Below are 27,857 nucleotides of genomic sequence, written 5' to 3' on the forward strand. Positions count from 1 at the left end.
GGTGAATTACTTTCATATAGCCATACGCTATAGTCAAAGTTGAATCCTGTATAAAGATCATTCAAGGATGCACAGAACATGTGGCCTTTGTAGAAAAGGATCATGTACACAAATTGTATGATGTTGGGATTCAGAATACATGTAAGTGGTCTTTATAGACAGGTATTTTTAAGAGGTGACTTAAGTTTGACAGCTTTTGTTTGTGACGGATATTAAAATATTACTAGTGGTAGGTAATGAGGTGTAGTACTACCAGATATCTCTACTCGGATGTAACCTTATGTGACATTTAGTGGATTACAGTGTATAGAAGGAAAGAGCTCAAGATCAATATCCCCATATACTGAAAAATCAATCATCATCGTCAAAATAAGCACAGAATTTTGTTTTGTTTGTTACTATAACAATTTTGTTTCTTTGTTTACGTCATTTATCGCCTTATGAATAGTCAAGGTCATTATGAGGCAGATTGACCTTGTAGTAGCAGGGCTCTCGATCTGCCAGATTTTGGGCCGATATTCGGCCCCATACCCAATGCAAAATAGTATCTTTTTTTCCCAATTTAGATCCCAAGTTTTCCCAATTCTAAGGAAAACACCATTATTTTTCCCAATTCAAAGGGGCCCCGGCCCCCAGTCCCAAAATGGGGTGTGAAAGCCCTGAGTAGCTATTGGCTACCTCACTGAACAACATACAGGAGGCAAGACACATGTCGTCTAAAGCAGTTAGGGTAAAGTAAAGCCCAATAACACAACTGCTTTAGTACCAAAATTCAGCTTTCTGAGAAACACAAACCCCATTGGTAGGGAACATCAAACCATACACATTAGATCTTCACAGGTTGTGCAGCTAGGTAACACTCTAATTGACTAAGCAACTGTGGCCCAAATGATGATGAAAAGACAAAATTGTTGCATATGGTATTTGTAATTCACATTTTACGATACTGGATTCATATTGTATCACTGATTTGTAAATAAAACTTTGGAAATGAAGATATCTCCAAAAACGTTATAATATTTTATAAGATATCTCAGAATCACGATGATGATTATCTTTTGTATCACTACTGTAATAATGTATTTATAGAGTGAGAATTTAATTCAATATCACCATCAGTTATATTAATTATTCATGAAAATTAATTACGTTTGTAGAGACTTGTAGTAAGTGTCAATTTACTATATTTATGATTATGAATGGTTGGCATTACATTTCAGTGTAAATGTATAATGTATATGACTCAACGTTTAATGTGCCTGTTGCTTGATACTGTTTTTTAATTGGTTGGTATACTGATAATTCGATGTGAATATATATATGGAGACAGTCCCAGCAGGTACACAAGTACGTTTACCATTATGATGTCATAGGTTTATGTACAAGTACCAGTCCATTGTATTTAGTAGAATTCTGCATTGACATTTCCTTTGGGAGAGAGTGTAGAAAGGGCAGGGGGAGGGAGTACATATATCTGTAATATTAGAAGTATATAGATATAAACTAAGGTATCAGGCAATACTGCTGAACAGGAGTTTCTTGTATTTTATTTTAACATGCAGTACACGTATGTAATAAAAATCTATACATGTTTTCATTGTCTCACACTAACACAAAAGTGACAGCTGTGTATGTATGTGTGTTGATGTGTGGGTTTTGTTGACACAGACAGTACATCAGACAGACATGTCTTGGATCTGTCATCTGCCAGGTATATAGGTTTATTGTATTGAGGGACACATACACATGTTTTGATTTTGTTAAGTTGCAATGAAATTAAATCACTTGTATTATAAATACATGAAGCTGCAATTATCAGAACTTCATACAAAATTGATTTGTGCAATACAAAAAATAACTGTCGAAACACAAACACATGTATGTTTATAAAATACCTGTGTATTTATTTCTTGCATGCGTTGGTACAGGTGTGTCACCCATTGTACAGGTATGAATGGCTGTATATACCAGTCAGTAGAGTGTAATGGATACATGTTCCGCGGAATTAGTCATCCTCAGTGTTGATCCATATTTCAGTGAGTGGGCCGAGTCCCAATGCATTACACATTCTAGAGAATATGTGATAGAGATCAGTTGCTCACTAGGTCTCAAGGAAGTCTAACCTGTGTTTGGTCATTCTCAGACATTTACATATATATACAGTGTTCACAATCATGGGACTTAATAAGAACATGAACCAACCAAAATCAGGAAGAGTAAGTATATTATTGTAACTTACAATCTGTACTGTTTTGGATGGATCTACCAAAAGTACTTGAGTACCTCTAGGTAATCAATATATGTATACATATGTTGGCTGTTGTACTTGGAGGAAGTTTTCTCCTAACTGTGTCAGTTTGTGTATTGCTGTGTAAGTACCTGAGATGGGTAAGGTACTTCATGGAATTGTCACTTTTATGAACATGGATTTATTTTTAAATACACAATAAACACCATTTCCAAAATATTAATGTATACAGTGACTCCTGGATTTTCAAATATTATATACAGTATTTTCAATTTGAATGATGTAGGTGTATACTTATATATGGCCAAATACAGAGTGCCACTTTTGAACTATCTATGTGTGATGTTACCTATTTTTAATATGTTTAAACATGAATGGATTTCTTTTATAACAAAAATTGTTATCTACAAATATGGCTTGCCTTATATTTTCAATTATGATTTTAAAAATGTCTGTAATTATTGTATATATACACACAGCAGTTATACTTACATACATGTCTCTATTATTCAGGTCACTGTGAATACTAGTCAGGTATATATATTATCTGGTTGTTAAAACCTACTTTACTCCCATCTTTTTTAGACAGAATCACATAACTTTACGTATATTTTGGTCTGTGCTTTCCCAGTCCATCTATCAGGATAATCCTACGTCTCCTGAGGGTATTATTCATAAACATGCATTTTTAAGAATGGCTATGAGTTACAAAGCACAGCAGACTTGTCAAATGATAAAAAAACATTTCACAAACAAATGCTAGACAAAACTGTCAAAAAAGGACACCTGATACATATCACAAGATGGATTTATGTAAAATATTCCTCTACAGCTAAACCTAGAAATTAAAAGAAGCTTTAAACATAAAGTATATATTGATCAAATTACTGAACAAATCTCATCACCCCCAACCCCAACCTCTGTATTGGCTGTTAGGTTTCTAAGGTCCAGTTTGGTCAGTGAACAAAAAAAACGCCAGTCGAAGTGTTAACCTTTGGCCATAACTGATACGGCGTGGTGCCTTTTAGAATGAGTTTGATACAAGTATCATCAATAATTCAAGTCCTTGAAAGCCATGTTCCCTGGTGATATCCATGTACCTTTATTGCTGTATATACTTTGTAAAACAAAAGACTAGAGTTTAACTTAAAAATTTACAGGCACTGTACCAGCGCAGACCCATTTCGTCTGAGAATATTTATCAGTTTGTAATTTTCAGTGAGTTTTTAAAATTTCAACAATATATTTTTGTACCAGTACATATGTTTATCCATGTACTGGCCCATCCTCTGGATTATTGAATGAAGTGTTTACGTTGCACCCAGTCACAGCCAGTCAACACAATCATCAAGTTACATGTACACGTATAATGCATTACAAAGTGCTAAGTAGTGAAAAATGATAGGGTGTTGTAAATGGTACACATGTTAATATAATGAGATAGAAGATATGAAACTATAGCTTGATTAAACAAAGTGGTATACTATGAATTTGGATTATAAATGCAGTTAATATGCATTAAAGTATATGATGTGGTATTGTAAATTACAAGCTTTAAGTTAGAAAACAAATTAGTGATTGATATAAGTCTTGTTGTTAATAGTTGAAGGAAAAAAGGACAAGTCTGTTGATACTCTCTGAACTTCTGACCTTTAAGATATGGTCAACAACATTGACCATCTTAATGACATCTTGATATCCGATCTTTTGCCATTGACCTTGATTCTGGCAAAATTGTATCGTATTCCGTTCTTGTTTTCATATAGACTTGTAGCAATAAGGAAAACATCATTTTAAAATCCAAATCTTCCCTGACCTCTGACCTTGGTTGATTAAAATCAGTGATGACTCTTGAACACCTGTAGCTGTATATTTCCTGTTTTACTTTTAAAGTCACTTTCAATTCAATTAAGAAAACAAATCTGCCCACTAATAGAGCATTGAATTTCTATTCTATAGTTATGACTAACCTTGAATAAGGTGTTTGAATAATATATGTTTATGACTTAAATGTTAATTCAATCATTTCATGTACCCTGATATGTACAATACAATTCAAATGAAATTACTTACAGTTGGAGTTCTAGATGTGCATTGACAGCTTGTACGATATACTCTGCAAGCAGTTTAATTCAGGCCTTTAAATTCTACAAACTGTTCAGATTCACTGACTTTTTCTCGCCGGCTAAACTAATTCCAGCTTTTGGCAGAAGAGATCCAACAGGAGAAAAATGACTCTCTGAAATAATCAAATCAGGGAAAAGTTACCCGCAATGCTGGGTGTGTATTGAACACCGTTGTGGAAAAAAGTAGGTTTCATGCAAGCATGTATTAAAATACCATTTTTTCATGCTTACATGTAAATTCAAGGAGTGAGATTTTTTTCCATTCAGACTAAGACATATTTTTAGATGTCTGGTAGTTATCCCAATACTGATCAGGATCATGTTCTAGCTGGATGGTTTGGGACTCTTTGAGCTTGCAGTATTGCATGTGAATGAGAACAGAGTGCTGTTTGTATGAAAAGCAGAAACATGATGTTGTAGAAATCAGTATCAGGGAGTGTTTTGTACGTCTCTATATGATGTACAATGCAGATGGCTATGTCATTGTCAGCGGTACATATAAAAGGGTATTTGAAATGGATTGTGATGGGTAGTTGGTGAAGGAGATTTTGACCACTTGTTAACAGTGGACCTATTGAGAAATCAATGCATTTATTAAAGGGTTTTTAGGGGTTGATGATGGGCCCATTCCATATTGAAATTTCATATTTATGTCAAATTCCCAAAATTTGCAATAAACTCCAGAAAATTTTACCAGTTCACTTATTTTCTTCCCAAAATGAAAGAAGAATGCCACTCTCCCAATTTAGTGAAAAATAGCCCTGGGAGAAGTATGATGTCATAGAAAGTTATGATGTATACATTTACTGTCAGTGTAACAAGGTAACAAATATAAGGCAATAGAATACATATCTTCCTGTTTTTACTTTCATCGGAAGCCAGTTGTGGTACATATCAAAACATGTGCTGGTATGGAGTCTGTTGTTTATCATTTACTGTAGTCTAGACAGTTAGCAGGTCGGATGTATTGTTTTATTTAATTTTAACAGCAGTTTACGTGTAACTCCACATGTATGTAAACATTTTTGGAGATAAGTACAATGAGAATAGTTACCTTGTACAGAACTGATCAGTTTTGCATTCCATAAGTGGTTTTTCCATACAAAACTAAATGAAAACAGGAGATTTTTGCTCCAAGTTTTTGATAAAACTGAAAAAAGATTGAAAAACAATCAATGCAGCATACATACATAAGGTCTGGAATTCAAAATGTAATATTTGATCTCTCACCTATGTTTGATTCATGATCCTGAATTGTTCACTAAAACAGAATATAAGGAGTAAAACCCCATGCATGATAACGATCATGGTGTCTCGCTGTGACAGTGGATTCTGAATGGAGAATTATGAGAATAGTTCCACAGTTTGTCATCATCTAATTCTCAAATTTTGTACTTTATCAGGTCACGATGGAGTCTATAAAGAGGAGACTCAGTTTTCGGAAAAAGAAACCACATGTTCCAGAATGTTCAAAACCTCACCAATGGCAGGAAGATGAAAAGAAGGTGCGCGATGGCACATGCAGCTTTCAAGTTAGGGTAAGTATTGATGTGATAGTCATGCCACATGTAGAGTACCTGATTCATTCTCAAAAGCCTCACAGAATTTGTTTTTCAGAATGATTTGTTTGTTTTTCGTTACTGTAAAATCTTAAATTTTCCTGGGTTTTTATTGTTTCATGAGTACTTTTAATCCACAAACTGTCAAAATTGATTTAAATAAAAGCTGAAGAAGCATTCAGATAATTTAAAATAAAAGTTGAAAAATTTTCACTTTCATATTATTACAAATGAGGATATTAAATGGTGACAATAAACATCCGATGAATGAAAAACTCTTCTGCAGTAGTTTAATTGTCTTTCTAAAATAAACACTTTTCCATATTAGTAGTCATCAAGGTTGTTGTAGGGAGATAAAGATATAGATCGTTTCTGAGGAATCAGCTGATCCCCATGGGGCTGACTTGGGCAGAACAATCAGATCTATAGTGGAAGATAACATCTCATATATGAAAGTTTCCTGTTCATGGGGAGTGAAAGGTCAGCCTAAATGATCCTTTTATCTGACGAGGAATAGACTTAGCAATCTGAAGAGCTAGCCCAGATCATGCTACCAATCCCCTACCCTCCCACAAGCGCTCACGAATCCTAGGACATGGTCAAACCTGGCATGCTGACTGAGACCCAGGACATGGTCCTATCTAAAATGCTGACCTAAACTCAGTTAAGGCTGCACCCCTTACAAAGCTGACCAAAACCCAGGACGTAGTCCAGTCTAAAATGCTGACCTAAACTTAGATAAGGGTGCACCCCTTACAAAGCTGACCAAAACCCAGGACGTGGTCCAATCTAAAATGCTTACCTAAACTCAGTTAAGGGTGTACCCCTTACAACATTGACCAAAACCCAGGACGTGGTCCAATCTAAAATGCTGACCTAAACTCAGATAAGGGTGTACCCCTTACAACATTGACCAAAACCCAGGACGTGGTCCAATCTAAAATGTTGACCTAAACTCAGTTAAGGCTGCACCCTAACAATACTAACCCAAGCCCAAGACATGGCCCACCCTCATTACATGATCATGAAAACCCAGGACATGGTTCAACCTAATTACATACAGATCTAATATGGCTGGGCATGGTTTAATGTTGAGTATACAATTTAATGCGAAGGCATGGCCGAAACACCTTAAGAAAAGGATTCTGGGCCTTGCTTGGTCCATGACACAGAGACCTAAGCATCCCTAACCAAGGTTTTATTCCTGGTTGGGGTCCACAGTAAGATAACAAATTTTGAATGACAGTCTTGGCTTGTGAAGTAGACCCTATTTGAGCATAGCCTTTCTCATTAACTCTCAGCTCTTCATTAAAAGTTACATTTCACAGTCTCATGACTTGGTAAAAAGAGAAATATTTTCCAAAGATGAGAACATTTAGTGAAAATAATGACATGCAATTCAAGTAGTTACTTGCTTTGAAAGGTCATGAAATGCATTTTTGGTTTGCTGTATTGTGTTGAATTCCACAATTCCAATATAAATGCCAGCATTATTCCCAAGTCTTGTTTTTCTTCCATTTAAAAAGTCTCGTCCAAAATTTTGTTATTGGTTGGAGACTAATACCCCTATCACCAGAAGTGTTCATATGTGTAATGAGCTTGTGATTTTATGTTTGAAGTGATGAAATGAATTCATTACCATTTACCATGGTTCAGTTTTTAGGAAATTAGTAAACATCAGCCTAATTTCATTGGTGTGAAAGCATATGTTATTGTTGGTGTAGATCAGAAAGAACCTACTGTTAGAGCCTGTGATGTGGTGCTGACACAGCAGGCATGGTGGTACACATGTTCAGATCCCATACAAAATAATCCTGGCTCCAATATCATCTCATTAAGAATGGATGATCATGATGATTTAGGCCGTTCAGCAGTTAATGGTATTCTGTGGTGAATTTGTCAGCCATTTAGGTCATATATCAGGTATAGATTGGAATAGCATATATTTCACCAGATATGTATGTCAAAAGTATAGATTTTTTTGTTGTATATCCCTAAATCATACTCAGTCATGTTGGCACACTGTATATGAATATTTCCTTGTTGATGTGTGTGTTATAACTGATGTTACCAATACTAAATTCTTAAATGAAATTAAGTGTGTTTCTTGGAGCTCTGTGAGGCTAAATATGAGTTCCAATCTCAATTGATTGCCAAATTTCTAAAATATATAGTTTACGTCTAAAATTTTCTTTCTGACTTATCATTTTCCCTCGATCTTTGTGACTGATAATTTTTCTCTAAATGAGATCAAATGGCCCCTTCCCAAATAGTGGGAAAACCCAGACTTTTTCCCCTTATGCATTTTGGGATGGTTTATTATAGAGACATTTTACGTACTTTGCTATTTCGGAGCCTCAGTCCGATTGTCAGTATATATAGAGATATGAGCCATCAGTATATTGAGATATGAATGAAGGAATCACACGTTAGTCGTCTCTGATGTCAGTATATAGAGATATGAATGAAGGAATCACATGTTAGTCGTCTCTGACGTCGGTGTATATAGAGATATGAGTTTAAGAAATCACATGTTAGTCGTCTCTGACGTCATTGTATATAGAGATATGAATTGAAGAAATCACATGTTAGTCGTCTCTGACGTCAGTAAATAGAGATATGAATGAAGAAATCACATGTTAGTCGTCACTGACGTCGGTGTATATAGAGATATGAATTTAAGAAATCACATGTTAGTCATCACTGACATTTTGATGAAGCCTTAATTTTGGGATGTTAATGTTTTGCCCTTTCTTATTTCATATTCTTGCCATGACTTGTTATTAGTAAATGTCTGACACCTCCGAACTAACCTGAACAACTTTTAAATACAAAATTCATAGAGAATGTGTATTGACTGTTGCGTCATTGTACATGAATTTTAAGATTTCTGTATTTATCTGGCAATAACCCCACGCATGGTGATAAGCCTACTCATATCTATTACTATTACAGTTATTCAGCATCATGTATTAAGTAAGTCTGGAGGAAATGGTTTGACATACCGGCTTATTGCTTGGTGTAATTGACACCTTCAAATGATATTTTTCTGCCAGCGATTGATCCTAATCTGCTGGAAATGATGCAGCAAAACCATCTCTTAATATTCATGTAGAAATTCCTGATAGCTGTAGATAACTATAACATTGTCAATGTCACTAGGTGATAGCTTCATGTGAACATAAAATCATGGCGTACCAGTGTTGATGGTATAGCTGGGAATAGTGTCTCATTATGAGTGATTCAAGGAGACAATCAGAAGTGCTTGTAATCAACTTCCTGTAGATTGTTCTTGCAGTCTTTGCCTTTAACTTAATATAACAAAGACAATCGTTTCTCCTTCCTATCATCATGTTCGATAATGTTATTGTCTTTGTTTGCATTACACTGTTGTATGGTCCATATTTACATATTTATAAGCAATAAAGAACAAAACAGGCTGAGGTTCACCCAGAAGTATGATTAGATGAAATGTTGGAAAGAATTCACTCTCTAGAATTATTCATTTTGGACTTGCAGCATTGTATTTTGTTATCTGTGTTCGTTATGATGTACATGTTTAACTTTATATAAATTTGTATGAAGTATATTTTTTAAAAAAATCATCCAGTATTTTATGATTGACAATAATGACAATGGTTGAGTAGACTGCATATTTTATTAGCTTTATTTATTTTGATGTAAATGCACAACTGTCTGTTTACATTTGTTGAATGGCGCAGTCAAATATTTCTTGAAATCTTTAAATTTTGACAAGTTTTTATCAGTAATTATCTTTTGCTGGCGGTGTTGTGCTGGCAGTCTTATTTGTATGATTGACATTAATTACAGCATAAATGTCGTTTTTCCAAAACTTACATTGGTTGTTCTGCATTAATATTAACTTATTATTTCATACATGCAATCTTGTTCATGACCGAGTGTGATTTGTACATGAGTGGAGTTGTGTGGTGTTTAGCAGTGCTGTGATCTATGTATATAACGGTTTCTACTTTTCTATTTCAGTACCTAGGTTGCCTTGAAGTGTTTGAGTCACGTGGAATGCAAGTATGCGAAGAGGCTGTGAAAACATTAAAATCAGTGAGTACATCATCAATCTACAGGTCTCGGTTGTATGTGAACACACTGGTAATGACAACCTAATAGTTCTGAAAATCATAACAGCCTAATAGTTTTAAAGATAAGAACGTCATGTTTCTAGTTTTGAAGGTCATGGCATTCCTATTAGTTATGAAGGTCACACTGATCTTGTGTTATTTATGTTATCAAACTCTGCAGAAGTATGGTATGAAATTAAAAACATTTGAAATTGAAATTATGATATCACCTGTGGAATGGGAAAATTGTTCCAAACCAGTAACAACACCTGGGGAAATACCAAACATATAACAACACCTGAGGAAATACCAAACATATAACAACACCTGGGGAAATACCAAACATGTAACAACACCTGGGGAAATACCAAACATATAACAACACCTGGGGAAATACCAAACATATAACAACACCTGGGGAAATACCAAACATATAACAACACCTGGGGAAATACCAAACATGTAACAACACCTGGGGAAATACCAAACATATAACAACACCTGAGGAAATACCAAACATGTAACAACACCTGGGGAAATACCAAACATATAACAACACCTGAGGAAATACCAAACATGTAACAACACCTGAGGAAATACCAAACATATAACAACACCTGAGGAAATACCAAACATGTAACAACACCTGGGGAAATACCAGACATGTAACAACACCTGAGGAAATACCAAACATGTAACAACACCTGATTCAGAGGGAACTTCTGATGAAATGCGATTTCAGAACACATGGTTATTCCCACCCACTCTGACATAACTAGCTCCAACATCAGTTTTATGTTTTGTATTTATAGTGGTAGGATCATATAGTAATTTTTGTTAATGGTTGAAATTAATCATGTAAACGCAAGTCAATTCATGTAAAAGTGACATGTCATAAAACCTGTTTCATTTTCAACCACAAGAGCCCTAAAGTGTGTCATTAATTGGACGTATAGATAACAAAACAGTAAAATTACGTGGATACATTGCTTCTAGCGAAAATAATGTTATTTACCATTTCCTGCAGCAAAGTCCTTTCTAGTGAAATTTTAAGAAATGTTAATTATATTACTATTTATCTGAATTCTAAACCACTACACTGACCAATTAAAACCCTTTTGAATGATTTAAATATTTAAATTGGCAATAAAAACCATAATGATAGGGGAATTAAAAAGGGGAAAAAAAATCAGTATGTTTAAAAATAATATATTTAATGTCCTTGAAGTAAAGATATGCTGTAGTGCTGACAGAGCAATTGAGAATTCTACCATATGTCATACCACCAACACACAAATAATGTTCTGCCATAATGATAAAAGATGTACATAAGAGGTGTCTTTGATTGAGGAAAGCCAGTAACCGAGCAGTCAGGACAAAGTGAAAATGGATAGAAAACGTGGCTAGGAGATAATTTTTTATGATTTTTTTTAACATTTTCGGGAAAACATAATAACAGAATTATCATGAAGTATGGTGAAAAATCCTTTTGAATATTTACAAGAAATGAATAGGAAAAATAAATTTGCTAAATTGTTAGATTTTTCATCTGATCAAAATTTGGGAGTTTAATATGTCCAGTTTGAAAAAGTCATTTACCTGATATCACAAACAATAAAAATTTATTGATATTTCATCATATATCATAATATGGTATCAGAATGATACTGAAAAGTGAGTTGACTGTATTACAAAAAAGTAGATTGGAATATCAAAACATTACAAAACACTGAGTTATTGAATGATGTTACCATCCATTTTTCAGGCCACAATTATATATATGGAGCAGTATGGCAAGAATTTGATAAGGGTCAGTTGTGATGACTGTGTCTCGATATTCTGTCTTAATCTGATATTAATTTTTGCTGCTTTACATTGAAGCCTATCACATCTGACTTCCTGTTTGTTCTGAGCAGTCAACATAAGTCAGATTTGATTTGTTTCTCAGTGTTTGCTGCTCTGTGGTCTTTAGGTATAGCATAAATTCCAGCAAGGGCAATATAAGGAAAATGACAGATTTCATTTGCAAAAACTCTTTTTCAAGTTATCCTATATTCTTTGATCTTAAACATATCTGAAGTATTTTACTCCCTCTGCAAGATTTTCCGATATAGATTTCATCAAAAGGTATTCTTACAAATTTTCTAATACACTAGGAATATTAATATTTTCTGTGATGAATGTTTTTCTTCAATAGTTCTGAATATTTAGTATATTCCTCATGGTGATAATTTTAAGTTATGATACAAATATTGTCTGGAGATGTTCTTATAAATCATGTTACTCCATTGCCGTACCAATCATCCTTATTGGAGCAAAATCGCTTAAAATGGGAAAAAAAAGGATTGATTTTCACATGTAGTGGTGTTGTAGTTATTGCTAAGCTGAATAGATTTGTATTCCTAACTGTTTTGGTTCAGTATTTTCCTTGTCATGTTGCAGTCATCACATTGAATAACAAACTCTTCACTTGTCACCTTACACAAAGATAACAAGATCAAGGCTTCTGCCTTTGGTATTGGTACACCATGTTTCATTAAATCTTGTCCGTGGCATTTGAATCCAGATACATGTCGAGGTGCCTAGACCGAGCCGTACATGTAGTTATTAGGGATGGTTGTGGCAGTCTTTGAGATTGTAGATTGTCATTATTTTAGGATTGTAGAATTTCTCTGGTTATTGTGATGTGGTAGAATTAGAAGATTATGAAACAGTTACTAAGGTGACAAATCTGGTGATTGTGATGTGGTAGAATTGGAGGATTATGATACAGTTACTAAGGTGACAAATCTGGTGATTGTGATGTGGTAGAATTAGAAGATTATAAAACAGTTACTAAGGTGACAAATCTGGTGATTGTGATATGGTAGAATTAGAAGATTATGAAACAGTTACTAAGGTGACTAATCTAGTGATTGTGATATGGTAGAATTAGAAGATTATGAAACAGTTACTAAGGTGACAAATCTGGTGACTGATGTGGTAGAATTAGAAGATTATGAAACAGTTACTAAGGTGACAAATCTGGTGACTGATGTGGTAGAATTAGAAGATTATGAAACAGTTACTAAGGTGACTAATCTAGTGATTGTGATATGGTAGAATTAGAGGATTATGATACAGTTACTAAGGTGACAAATCTGGTGACTGATGTGGTAGAATTAGAGGATTATGAAACAGTTACTAAGGTGACAAATCTGGTGATTGTGATGTGGTAGAATTAGAGGATTATGAAACAGTTACTAAGGTGACAAATCTGGTGATTGTGATGTGGTAGAATTAGAGGATTATGAAACAGTTACTAAGGTGACAAATCTGGTGATTGTGATGTGGTAGAATTAGAGGATTATGAAACAGTTACTAAGGTGACAAATCTGTGATTTTGATTGTAGAATGATTATGATACAGTACTAAGGTGACAAAATTTGATATGGTAGAATTAAAGATTATGATACAGTTACTAAGGTGACAAATCTGGTGATTGTGATATGGTAGAATTAGAGGATTATGATACAGTTACTAAGGTGACAAATCTGGTGATTGTGATATGGTAGAATTAGAAGATTATAAAACAGTTACTAAGGTGACAAATCTGGTGACTGATAATCCTATGAAACAGTTACTAATGACAAATATTGTGATGTGGTAGAATTAGAAGATTATAAAACAGTTACTAAGGTGACAAATCTGGTGATTGTGATGTGGTAGAATTAGAGGATTATGATACAGTTACTAAGGTGACAAATCTGGTGATTGTGATATGGTAGAATTAGAAGATTATGATACAGTTACTAAGGTGACAAATCTGGTGATTGTGATATGGTAGAATTAGAGGATTATGATACAGTTACTAAGGTGACAAATCTGGTGATTGTGATATGGTAGAATTAGAAGATTATAAAACAGTTACTAAGGTGACAAATCTGGTGACTGATGTGGTAGAATTAGAAGATTATGATACAGTTACTAAGGTGACAAATCTGGTGGTTGTGATGTGGTAGAATTAGAAGATTATAAAACAGTTACTAAGGTGACAAATCTGGTGACTGATGTGGTAGAATTAGAAGATTATGAAACAGTTACTAAGGTGACAAATCTGGTGATTGTGATGTGGTAGAATTAGAGGATTATGATACAGTTACTAAGGTGACAAATCTGGTGATTGTGATATGGTAGAATTAGAGGATTATGAAACAGTTACTAAGGTGACAAATCTGGTGATTGTGATGTGGTAGAATTAGAGGATTATGATACAGTTACTAAGGTGACAAATCTGGTGATTGTGATGTGGTAGAATTAGAAGATTATGAAACAGTTACTAAGGTGACAAATCTGGTGACTGTGATGTGGTAGAATTAGAAGATTATGAAACAGTTACTAAGGTGACAAATCTGGTGATTGTGATATGGTAGAATTAGAGGATTATGATACAGTTACTTCAGTCACAACTGTTGTTGGAGATGGCACAGTCATTGGAAATTATTGATGAAAATATTAAGTAAGATAAAAACAGTCCCTACTGTTATGGTAGATTCATTGGCCTGGGATAATCCTGTAATATAGTTATTGCTATGGTGACCATAATCCATAGGTTTAGGTGTGGGTGATCTTTAGAAATCTGCGAAGGTGTAGGAGTTATCAATGAAAATTAAATGAGTTCCAAAGATTTCCAAAGCACCTCATTACCAGTTGTACTGAGATCAGCAATATTATATTACTGTATTGAAATGTTACCTAATCCTTAGAGACTGTGAATGCAGTAAAAGTCGCAGCAATATGTGTAGGCTAAAACCGTTTTATGTTTTCAGCTTGGCAGTCTTTTTCATTGAAGATCAATATACTGTTGAGTATGTCTCTCCAAAGCGTATTTATATATAGAGATGAAATCAAGCTGTATCTTCGTTTGATCTGTCGATGAACTACTCTCCTTTTATAAATTGCTACAGATGACAATAGATTTCTTTCTTGCATATGCATTTAAAATTTAAGCACTGCAAAACAATAAAGTGCAATCTTGTTTTTTTTCTGAAAATAGAATTTCTTTCATAAATGTTCTTAATATTAGATAGTTTCAATTAAATGATGTTGATAATCTGTTTATTTGAACTTGAATGACATGGTATATTACACAATACATATTACTGTATGTATTCAATAAATACTGATAACGGTCCACATACAAACATATACTGTTTCATTGTCCTTGTAACAGTTTCAACCTCCTGATGTGTTGTATCAGCCTCGTTAGCGTATGGGAGGATGAACATTCTGTGTGAAATACATCCTGATGCTTATGATAAAATTTTCTTTTGGACCAGAAAATCTAACAGGATGTAGTAGACTCTTTAAGTCTACTTTTATCCATAAATCTATAGAATGATTAGTCTTAATCCCTGCGTAGGAATAACTGATAACAAAATAAAGATATAATACTATGTTACAAGTTTGTACAATTGCCAGTTATACGCGTTACATGTATCAGATGATTTGAAATCACAAAAACATCACTTCTTTTTAAAAAAAAACCCTCACAAACCTGTTAGAGTCTACATTTTCTTTCATTTATCAAATATAAATTTTCATAAATATATGTACGTGCTTTAGTTATATAGCCTGCGTCTAAAAGAAGAACTTTCTATAGATATACTACATAAACACTGATGACTTGAGAACACCCACTTAACTAGATTGATGTTATAAAATTCGAGAGGAATCTCTTTTAAAACAGTTTGTACTGATATGCTTTTACATGTCTGTGAGAAACACCATGTCTTCTGCAACCCATTAATGAAAATACAATTTGGCAGTTAAATGCAAATGCAGGCAACATACAGGAACAATGATTTGATTAGGTTCTGACAGAAAGCAGTAGGGAGTATCCTGCTATTACACCCAAAATGTTTTAACCCAGTTATTAGAAACAGAGATTTGGGTCTAGTAGAACAATACATATTCCGTCAGTCTCCGAAGTATTTGATTATTCTTCTATTGTTTATTTTTTATCGACTGATTAAATTTCACCCGAGCAGACATGCAATAGAAATATATGGCAATACACATGCTATGTAAAATGTTGAGCACTGGGTCTCCATCGAGAATTATCATGACTCTAATACCAAGTGATATTGATGTAAACTTTCGTTTGCATCCTATCTATACATATGTAGCCCTGAGTACATTTGCATAATCCAGAGAAATTTTTTTTGAAGATATGCATGATTTTTCCGACAATTTCAGGGTAAAGCAAACAAAAACAAAACGAATCGTTGTTTTCCTTTCTTCTCAGCAGCAATTAAGTAAAACTGACCAAATTATTATAGTGTTTACTTCAGTGACAATACATGATATACAATTTCCTTGTGTATTGTTGTCTATTGATATCATGATATTGTACAAGGTATATCTTTGGTTATTGTCTGCCCTGTTGGTGATGTTTCATTTTCAATCAACTTGCGGTGCGATTTTATGATCAAGTTTTAATGACCCAAGTTAACCTTGAGTGATTTTCTACTGTACATTGTATTTTTTCATTATGGGCTCCATCGTGATTGATCATGATCATCAGCGACTTTGTAAACCATTCTTCATTTTCAATCAACTTGTTTTACTAGTCAGTATGGTTTTATTACCAACAATCTTTGTTGACCAAAATCACTCTTGTTCGATTTTAACCACACTTCATCGTGAGGGTTTTTTCTTCATGATTTTAAGCAAATCCTGTTTTACCAATCTCATGTTAGGTTAGGTAAAGTCAACGTTTACTGATCTTATATAAAGCAAAATCTATTTCTAATTATTTTCTAAAGCAAAATTGGTTTTTACTAATTATATGTAAGGTAAAATCGGTTTTTACTGATCTTGGATAAGGTAAAATCGGTTTTTACTGATCTTGGATAAGGTAAAATCGGTTTTTACTGATCTTGGATAAGGTAAAATCGGTTGGATAAGGTAAAATCGGTTTTTACTGATCTTGGATAAGGTAAAATAAGGATAAAATCGGTTTTTTGATCTTGGATAAGGTAAAATCGGTTTTTACTGATCTTGGATAAGGTAAAATCGGTTTTTCGGATCTTGGATAAGGTAAAATCGGTTTTTACTGATCTTGGATAAGGTAAAATCGGTTTTTACTGATCTTGGATAAGGTAAAATCGTTTTTTACTGATCTTGGATAAGGTAAAATCGGTTTTTATCTTGGATAAGGTAAAATCGGTTTTTACTGATCTTGGATAAGGTAAAATCGGTTTTTACTGATCTTGGATAAGGTAAAATCGGTTTTTACTGATCTTGGATAAGGTAAAATCGGTTTTTACTGATCTTGGATAAGGTAAAATCGGTTTTTACTGATCTTGGATAAGGTAAAATCGGTTTTTACGGATCTTGGATAAGGTAAAATCGGTTTTTACTGATCTTGGATAAGGTAAAATCGGTTTTTGATCTTGGATAAGGTAAAATCGGTTTTTACTGATCTTGGATAAGGTAAAATCGGTTTTTACTGATCTTGGATAAGGTAAAATCATTTTTTACTTATCTTATGTAACGCAAAATAGATTTTGTTTGTTTTCTTACATGATAAACAGCTCATTGTTATTTGTGTACCTGTATGTTATTGACCTTTTGTTTTTACAGCAATGTCGAGGGAAGTATCAGCGCGCTATCCTCTATGTTTCTGGTGATGCTCTTAGAGTAGTGGACGAGATCAGCAAGGTAGGTATTCATGTCAAAGCTCCAAGTCTACAACAAATTTGTATAAGAGAACTTGAAAGATAGACTTTCGATTCGAGAATATATCTTTCCATGAACTCTGAAATCTTTTTGTAGCATAATCAGACCATATTGTTGAAGATAGTTTGAGAACAGTTGTCTGAATTTTAGTTTATTTACCACAGGGTGATGTTACTGAAGTGTTAAGCTTCAAGGTTACCTATATCTTAGGTGTTAGGCTACAGACACTAATTATACAGGAACACAAAGGAAACACCTCCTTGCTGTCTTTTTTCTTGAGAGTGAAATTTAGCCTTGACAAGCATCGACAGTATAATATCAAAGGTCATTGCATTGTGTTGCGTCAATATTGTCACTAATTTCCATGTAAGAGACAAGGAAAGCTTATTTAGACAGATTTTGTTAAGTTTTAGATTTTTATTTGGAATCTAAAAAAAAAGTCCAGTAACTGTTCGTGAATATTGAATAGCACGTAGTCTTTTTACACGTAAACCTGGCTAAGTTTGAATTTATTTTTAAACCTACTAGGCACATACCAATTCTAATAAAGATTATGATAGTAATACTTGATATCATCAACACAATATAAAGTACCTCCTATAGAGTGAACGGTAGGGGCTCTGTAAACCAAAACCACAACTTGTTTTTGAAGAATTTATCCATAATTTTCTACTTAAAAGTGCTGGAAGTATTGCCTCTGTTTGTATGCCTTGTCATGTATTATGTATAGAGTGTTTGCAATTTATCTTGGTCCATATTAGTACAGGATTATGTACTTGTATGTCAAATCTTTGTCACAGTAAACTTCATCTTCTCCTACATTCTTGTCATTTAATTTCATTTCTTTGGTTAGACTTCACATTTATGATAGGCAAAAGTCATGCTCTTGACAAGTGCTGTTCACTTCATAGTGGTTTTTGTTTTCACATGGAGCAAAATGTACAATTGTCATATGTTATTTATTTGTAAATATCAGAATAAAAAATCACTGCTTTTGAGTTGCATACAAGGCTAAAATTTTATATCAGAAATGAAAAGAAAAGGAAATTAATCCTATTTAATTGTAACAGAAGAAAAGAAAATGTGACAGCTTCTTATCAATCTGAACCTAGGACCTATAGGACTTGATGTTCATTGGAATATGAACCAGTCCATTTCCACTAAAGAAAGATGTTCTTGACATCACAGAAAGCATAATCATTGCTTGCCCATTTTGATCTATGTGTTACAATCCAAACCCATCTAGTGTTGCATCTTGCTTGTTCTGTTTGAGGATTTTGCAGGCCTGGCTGTGAATTGGTATTATAGATATTACACTTGGATCAATAGTGCTCTTCAATCATTGTCGCCCAATTACAAAGGTTTCTTATCAGTCTAGGTACGGTAAGAATCTATAGGATTTGTTCTCACAATGATTGTTTTGGAATTAGTGTTAAGTTCTTCATGGAATCAGTTATCTGAAATATTAATTGAGTATGTGGGGATCCATCCAAAATATTAAATACCCAGGGTAAGTTTGATGGGATTCATACGAAATAATAATTGAGTATTTGGGGATCCATCCAAAATATTAAATAAGTTTGATGGGATTCATACGAAGTAATAATTGAGTATTTGGGGATCCATCCAAAATATTAAATAAATTTGATGGGATTCATACGAAATATTAATTGAGTATGTGGGGATCCATCCGAAATATGAATCCAGGCATGCCTGCTGCCATTCTGCAGCCCTTGACAGTTGACAACAGGCTGTCATGGTCAATATGAAATGCAATTTTTTATCAGATAGACAATGACACTATCAAATCTTACTCAGTGTTTAGTCTGAAACACCAGTTACAATGTTACGTATGACACTTATACTGATATCAATGATGACGTCAACAGTTTTATGATTCTCTTCATAGCTGATATTAATGCCGTATGATTAGGTATCGACAAGGTCATACAGAGATATATTAAGACAGGAACCTTGCTGTGTTGGTGCCTTTGTCAGTATCTGGAATAATTCTTATTTCATCACGAAACGGCTATTTTGAGTTTGTTTTTCACAAATATATTAATGTATGACAACTTCTTTACGAGTTCTACCTCACTCAGGTTCAAAACATAAAAGTGATTTGAAAAAATAAAAAAAAGTCCAGATATAGGTTCTAAGCCGAAAAGACGAAATGAGCATTGTCATTGAATTTAAAACTCAGAATTTGCTGACATCCTCACCCACTGGTCAACTGTGTGGTTCTAGGTGTCACATTATTATTCAACTGTTTGCATATTCATTTAATCAATATTTTATGATGAATTTCCCAGTGCTGTGCAAAGGCTAGGCATAGCTTATTCAGTTTCATTAACAGGTGATCTCATACTGATTAGCATCTATATTTAGTCTGACCAGGTAAATCGTTAACTTGGCTAACAGCACATTTATTTCATGGCATCAGCTGTTGGTGCTTTGATCAGGTAGCCAACTGTATGAGCAGGATGAAGCTGTGTAATTTTTAGGATAGGTTAATGCTGTCGGGCACATTCTTAAAAAAATCAAGGACCCAAACTTCTAATTATAAAAAGTCCATTGTTCTATTAATTAACAATTAATGGAGTCATGGTAATGATTGTATTTTCTTATGATTTTATTGATTATTGTAACAACATGCTGGAAAGATTTGCTCATACCTTAGAATTGTACATTTATAACTTATCCAGGGGATGCTTTGAAAATATTTAGACTGAAGGAGGCTACTGAGGAATATCTTAATGACTACACTGATGGTGAAAAAGGTCAAAACCTAGATGGGGAGGTGCAATAGCTCCTTAATTCAATAAATTTTGTTATTTTCATATATATAGTAATTTAAGATGAATGTCAAGTTTTTGTGTATATTCTGAATGTTGCTACTATTCAAATGAAATAAGATGCAGCATGCAGGTTTAGGGATTTGTAGACTGCTGTTCAAATGGCTGTTGATTATGTATGAATTTATAGTTAGGTGTAACCTAATTCTCAAAAAGATTCTTAGAAAAACCACTGCCAGTATTACTTCTGTAGCATCTGTTTAACAGCAGGAAGTGAGAGGATAGGTCAGTTAAGGAACTGGCTGATAAAATAAAGTATCTCTGCCGAGATGTATTGAACATTGACTTATGTCATTACTGGAATTACACGGGTAGTTTATTAAATTCATGGTTGAAATCTGTAACAGTATCCTCTGTTACCAGAGTTATCCCTGGAATGGAATAACGATGTAAAGATCATGATTATATGTAGTATTGACACAGTTATTGCTAGCTGTGTCTAATTAATCAGTCAACATTAACTCGGAAGGCTTCTCGGATCAGGATTACATACATAACCAGCTGTATCTATCACTGGTTTAACTTGTGTAAACTGCGAGACTGCTCTGTTTGGATATCGATTGTCAATTCATCAGGGTATTCCACTGATGATACATGAGATTTGGTGGGTCAGTCAGGCTGCATTTGATCCACCTGTCCTTGGGTACTGACTGTCCTATCTCTAGAAGAAGTTCATTATGTAATGGTAAAAGAGGGACCTACAGGAACTGAGTATAGTAGATAGAGGTAGTTGGTTAACCATATCTTCTCTGGTTGGTACAGAGAGTCTTAACAGTGTTGGAGATATATAGCTGTTATTGAACCAGTCTGCATTACAATAAGTTACAAGTCCCAGCAAGTCTTGGGTCAGATAGAGAAGTAAAAAAGTGTTCGATGTCTGCCGTCATCATTAACCATTTATTGCCGTGTGTGGGATCATGGGTTTGATTATTCTTGCTGTGTTATATGTAGTTTTCTATAGGCAAAAGGGGTTTATTGTAAAAATACTTGGAACAAGTTCAAAGTATTTTATAGATATTGTCTTTTGCCTAAGGACACTACAGCTGTGTGATATATGATTCCAACCGGTGACCCCCATGACTTGGAGCCTGAAGCGCTGTGGAAGGAAGGCACACCAATTAAATAATGCAGGATCAGAAAAAATGACACTAACACAGTTCAGGAAAGTCCTGCCAGCAAAATAAACTTCATTACATAAACTTGAGTCAGCTTTAAAATTTTGTCTTTGAAACTGGCTTGTGTGAACACGGAAGTCTAAATAATGTTTGTTCAGATTGTCGTCATAGTTACAGAATTTATGGTATATGATATGTTTGATCAAAATCTTACACTGACAAATGTTTTCTTAAAAACTTAATCATGATCAGTTCCAAGAAAGTTTATATGCCCTATCAGCTAAATATGTTGTGAATTCCTTTATTCTCCACGGAATATTGTCACGCATGGATACTTTAACTGATATCTCTGCTTTAAATATCTTTTGGCCATGGAAATCAGGAATTTTTTCCAGATTTCTTTTAAACTTGTTGCAGTTTCCCTTGCAAAAATTTATTGCCAGCAGTCTTTTAGATGTATATTTGAGAAAATGTGACATTATGTTCTCCATTTTTTAAAACTTGTAGGCAAGATTGACAATTTTAATTGGTTGTTTAGGACCATCTGAAGGAGGTTTTAGTTATCATCGGGCAGATATTTCCAGTTGTTGTTATTTGAGAGTCTTTTCATTTGTAAATCAAAAAATTTTTCTCTTGTTTTCCTCTGCCATCATGATATACTATAATACGGGTCAGAATTTCAAGGCAAGTCTTGAAATTGTGTAATGAATGGGTGAACATCACAGACCACACACAATTTCAAATTGTGCATACTTTTGAAAATTGAAATAAATAAATGATGGCAGACATTTTAATTAGAGCTGTATCCAATAATACTTCGCTAACTTAGATAAGATATGAATGTTTGGTTTGTAGGGTTGGATGCTGAAATTGATTGTGAGTGAGATACATTGTCGTGAGATTGTTGGAAGAACCTATCCATATTCATTTCTAGTTCAGTAGAATTGCTACCTGGCTCTTGAAGTTGTAAATGCAACAGAATTGATGGTTCACATCCCTGGCCTGGTTTTGTACCAGGAGATTGGTCCCTGTACAAGTCAGTGCCACAGACGATTGATACTGATGTCTAGTTGAGGACAGCATGCCATTCTTCTGGTCATATAAGTACATGTTGCTCTGGTGTGACAAGGTCATGCAGCAGTCCTACCCTCATGAATGTCAAGTGGAATTGTAATGGTGCAGGCATTTGTTTTTGATTGTGAGATCAACCCACACGTAAAGGCTGTTGGACTTCTGCCATTTTTACCAATACAAGGAAAGGTTACTTTTAGAAGCAGATGAGATAGCATCTTTAACATGTGCTGCCATATGCATGTTAGAAGGCTGTGTTACTGGAATACAGATGACAACCTTAGCAATTTGTTTTTGCTGCAACACAATAAGGCGTAGATATGATGCCCATTGTTTAATCTTACATGGGTCTTGTATAATGTTTTCTTATGGATTCTTGTATATGAATCGCTCAGTCAATTGCTAAAACCTTAAAGTTCCGTGGCTTGACAATGTGAACACTTTGAAACCACAATGTCATTTCCTCTGCTGAACATTTTTATTAGACGTGAGACCCAAATACTGATTATATGTAGTAATGGTAATGTTAACGTAATTTTCGAGACCCCCACTCCTTCATTCTTTGCTCCACCTTGCACCTTCAACCATCGCCCCACTCAAAAACTTTCGTCCTTTGCCCCACACCTTCATCCATTGCCCTACACCCACATCTTTACCCATTGTCTCACCCATAGACCTTCAGTCATTGCCCTACACCCACACCTTTATCCATTGTCTCACCCATATACCTTCAGTCATCGCCCTACACCCACACCGTTACCCATTGTCTTACCCATATACCTTCAGTCATTGCCCTACACCCACATCTTTACCCGTTGTCTCACCCATATACCTTCATCCATTGCCCTACACCCACACCTTTACCCATTGTTTCACCCATATACCTTCAGTCATTGCCCTGCACCCACATCTTTACCCGTTGTCTCACCCATATACCTTCATCCATTGCCCTACACCCACACCTTTACCCATTGTTTCACCATATACCTTCATCCATTGCCCTACACCCACGTCTTTAGCCATTGTCTCACCCATATACCTTCAGTCATTGCCCTACACCCACACCTTTAGCCATTGTCTTACCCATATACCTTCAGTCATTGCCCTACACCCACATCTTTACCCATTGCCCTACACCCACATCTTTACCCATTGTCTCACCCATATACCTTCAGTCATCGCCCTACACCCACACCTTTACCCATTGCCCTGCACCCACATCTTTACCCATTGTCTCACCCATATACCTTCAGTCATTGCCCCATCCTACACATTTGGCCCTCTCACTGGACCCACAGTCTTTATTACAGTACTACAGTGTATCAGATTAACTGGTATTACTGAGAGATATGCCCTTACCATCAAACATAAGTTTGTACTAACAGACCATTCAGAATTGATATTTTCTTTACTCATCAATGCCTTACAGTGCCTGTTACTGTCTGTACAGTAGACATCTATACAGTCACTCTGTTGAATGACAATAGAACATTTTCACATTCCCAATTTTTTTTTTTTTTTTTTTACTTTTTTTAATTACTTCAATAAATTAATACTTAATTTATACATATAAGCGTTTTTATGGATTTTCTGTTAATACATGATACCAAGTAACTTTACAATAAGTATAACAATTTAGATGTAGATAAAACCGTTCTTCTGTTTAGACATTTTAAATCACTGGCCACTTTCCTTTGTTATTTGTCACGATTGGTTATTTCATTATGTAGCACATCGCTTCACTGTGATCTTACACTGATTGTAAAGGGAACTCACAGATTCAAATCTTATCCGCAGAAAGTTGGAACAAATCACAAAATACTGTCTGACAACGCGATTGTCAGCTATACAAGGAGAAAATATAGATTCTTCCCCATTGAAATCAATAGTGGCTGGATGTAGTATAGTCAGGGAAACTCTGGTAAAGTATGGTTGTAGTCTGCCCACTTTCACATTGATATACCACAACCGCTTTAGCATTTCACCAAAGGTAATACATATGTATGGAGAAAATCGTCATTTGTCAAGATCGCGATTTGTGATATAGTTAATGAATCATAGTTTAAAAGACTGCATATTTGTTTATAACACAGTAGTCTATGCACTGATAATCAAATGCAATACTTTAATCCGGTATCTACCACAACATTCACAATGATGTACATCAGCTGTATAAAAATCCATAAGCTATATGCACCTTTCATTTTGTGCATATATCTAGCTTGATAGCATCAGATGGTAGGCTTTTCAACACTTAAATTAGAGAGTAAAAAAAGTCGCGGGGAGTGTAAAGTTGAACTTTCAGTTTTCAAATTGTTAGGAATGTTGTGTGGGATCACAATCACAAAAAGTATCTCAAATGAAAATTTTCATTTATGCAACTGTAGGAGAAAAAAAAAACAGCTAAATTATCCTATGTACAAAACAGGAAAAATATGGCTGCAAAAAAACCACCTTGTACCAAAGCACAAGTAATTAGCAAATGAACCGCATCAACAGTTTTCATGCACTAAAGCACATTTAAAAACTTTTTTATTAATTACCCTTTGTACCGAAACAAGACCAAATGGCAGCAAAACAAGTTCCCTATACCATAGCATATGTAAATTAGCCAATGTACCAAAAGAGGAACGTTTAAGTTACCCTATAGGCCAAAACGGGAAAAAATGGTTGTGGAAAAATCACCGTTTACCAAAGGAAAAGAATATTGTACCAAAGCATGTGAATAGAATAGCCCTTAAGTACCACAACAGGAAAAAATGACTCGAAAAAATTAACCCCGTACCAAAGCATATATAAATCACCGTGTGTACTATAGCAAGTGAAAAGTATGTACGGTAAAATGATAGGTAATTCATGAAAAAGGGTCTCTTTACAAGCCCTGTTCTGTTCAGTTGTGTATAAGAATGCAGTGCCTAAATATATAGTCTGTTATAGCAGATCTTTATCGGTAACACATCAATTAGACAATATCACTTGGGGAAAAGTTTCAGCAGTAATCAGCATAGCTTTAATTAAGTAAATCTCTAAACTAATCACTAAGGGATATGTGAAAGAACAACGAAATGCTTTTAGAATTAGTGTTAGATTAGGGGTAACTACACTAAAGACTTATATGTATGTCGGTTGTATAGGACTATTCACATAGAAGTAGTTCAAGGTCATTTAATTATAATGCTGGAAGTCACAGGAAATTAGTCTTTTACTCTAAATAAAGTAACAGCAAGTAGGTAAAAAATACCTATATGTTTAATTGACATTTATTTGTTATAGAGATGGATCAAATGATGTGGGGTTCTGTCTGAAAGAAGTATGAACTTCACATCATTGGACCCCACTCCTTTTCATCCTTTTCACCAATTGTTTTCAAACTGCGTATATACCTTATCAGTCGTTTTCCTGGAAATTTAACTATTTCCTTATTTCTTTCAGAGCATGATTGTGGATCAGACGATAGAGAAAGTGTCGTTCTGTGCACCTGATCGCAATCATGAAAAAGGCTTCGCTTACATTTGTCGTGACGGCACCACTAGACGATGGATGTGCCACGGTTTTCTTGCCGTGAAAGAATCCGTAAGTGTCAGTAGTATTTTTGTTCATTTTTAAGCTTTGGTCGATTGCACTCTGTGTCAGTGTATGTACCCCAAATTTGTGACCAGGCAGTCTGAAGCTGGAGACCATTGGTATAAAAATTTTGATCATATCTAAATGTAGAATTTTTTCATTTGGATAAAATTTCCCTTTTTTTCCCCTGTGGACATTGATCCTCTATGCAAAAGAGTAATAAAAAGACATCTTGTGTTTCATCTTCTATTTTTAGACCTCCAATTATTATAGAATGTCTTGGCATCACTCAAATTCTGTTTTTTTAAATTTCAAGATTGTATAATTGAAGAGAGGTGGATGGAGTAACTGCTTGGATTGCAAATAAATGCTTGACATTTCTTGAATTAAGATAAATGGATACTGAATAAGAGTGTTATTGACTTCCTGCTACACACAGAGGACAAGCCTGTTGTTGACAGCCTGAGCACAACCTGTAAAGGGAAACAAACACTGACATCATCTTCTACTTTGTGTCGTTAATTCAGCTTTTTAGAATTTTTCTTTCGAAAAAGTAACGCACCCAATCAATGCCTAAGATGATGATTTTGCTTAATATTGGATGTTTTTTCCTGCATCTGGATACAGGCTGATGATTAATCTCAATTTTTGCATCAACATTATTTCTGTTTGTGCATGGCGTGGAACTTCTATGTGTCTACTTTTAGAAATGCAAACTGTTCTCGAATCATGATGTTGTTTATAGTGAATAACCTTACCTTTGATTTTTGTTTATAACATTTGTATAATGTGTGTGAAAAACCCCACTTACCCAAGCGAATGTGGCGCATATGTCCAGGTATCGAGGGATGTGCAAACAAGATAAGTTTTAGGAAGTGTATATATAAACCATGTGTTAAATATGAAATATAGTTTTAGTTTAGTGGTTTCAATCTATAATCAAACGCTTCTTTTGAAAGACAAAAAATTATGGAGCTAATCTTACTGATATACACTGCTTTTTTTCACAGTCCTGGCCTTCACTCTTCTATTTCAATCAATTTTAATGAAAATTCAAGGAATTTTATCTCAGTTTACTGTAAATCATTAAAACTCCTGTAAACACACATAATTCTTTTAAGAGAAACTAGAACCAGCTAAAATTGATTCCTGTGCAGGTTAAGGTACAGGGGGATGATGTGTGCGAATTTTACTACCTGGTAGTGTAAACACTCAGGAACAATGTCTTGATTTAAATCAATACGTAAGCCTGTCACAGTCAGGGTTCATGTATATAGAGAGTCCTACAATCTCTTCACTACAACGCAACTATGTGAATTACAGAACCCTATTTCTTAACACCTTTGTGGGGTAAACTTCTGTTGAAGATATTCAGGCAAATTAGGTTATCATAAAAGTAAACAAGAAGTCATAGAAACCAGAAACAGGAGACAGCGTTGTCATTTTATAACACTGAATATGGATCCTGTAAGGATTATGTAGGAAAAATCATTTGATAAA

The 27,857-nt window shown here is 34.5% G+C and overlaps 1 protein-coding gene across 2 annotated transcripts in view; it reads left to right on the forward strand.

Moving 5' to 3' along the window:
• Nucleotides 1-27,857, forward strand: part of LOC132562336 (protein numb-like) — a 46,102-nt gene that overhangs the window by 3,747 nt on the left and 14,498 nt on the right. Inside the window, exons 2-5 of one of the 2 annotated variants that reach the window (XM_060227073.1) lie at nt 5,778-5,912; nt 9,939-10,013; nt 17,657-17,734; nt 26,226-26,372. In XM_060227073.1, coding sequence (XP_060083056.1) covers nt 5,784-5,912; nt 9,939-10,013; nt 17,657-17,734; nt 26,226-26,372 — 429 coding nt within the window. In that variant the 5' untranslated portion in view covers nt 5,778-5,783. The remainder of the gene's footprint in view (nt 1-5,777; nt 5,913-9,938; nt 10,014-17,656; nt 17,735-26,225; nt 26,373-27,857) is intronic. The other variant, XM_060227074.1, reaches the window with a different exon arrangement.

Source organism: Ylistrum balloti, unplaced genomic scaffold (assembly GCF_031769215.1).
Source record: "Ylistrum balloti isolate Yb309-2 unplaced genomic scaffold, AGI_CSIRO_Ybal_v1 Utg371394, whole genome shotgun sequence".
In the NCBI taxonomy this organism is placed as follows: Eukaryota; Metazoa; Mollusca; class Bivalvia; order Pectinida; family Pectinidae; genus Ylistrum; species Ylistrum balloti.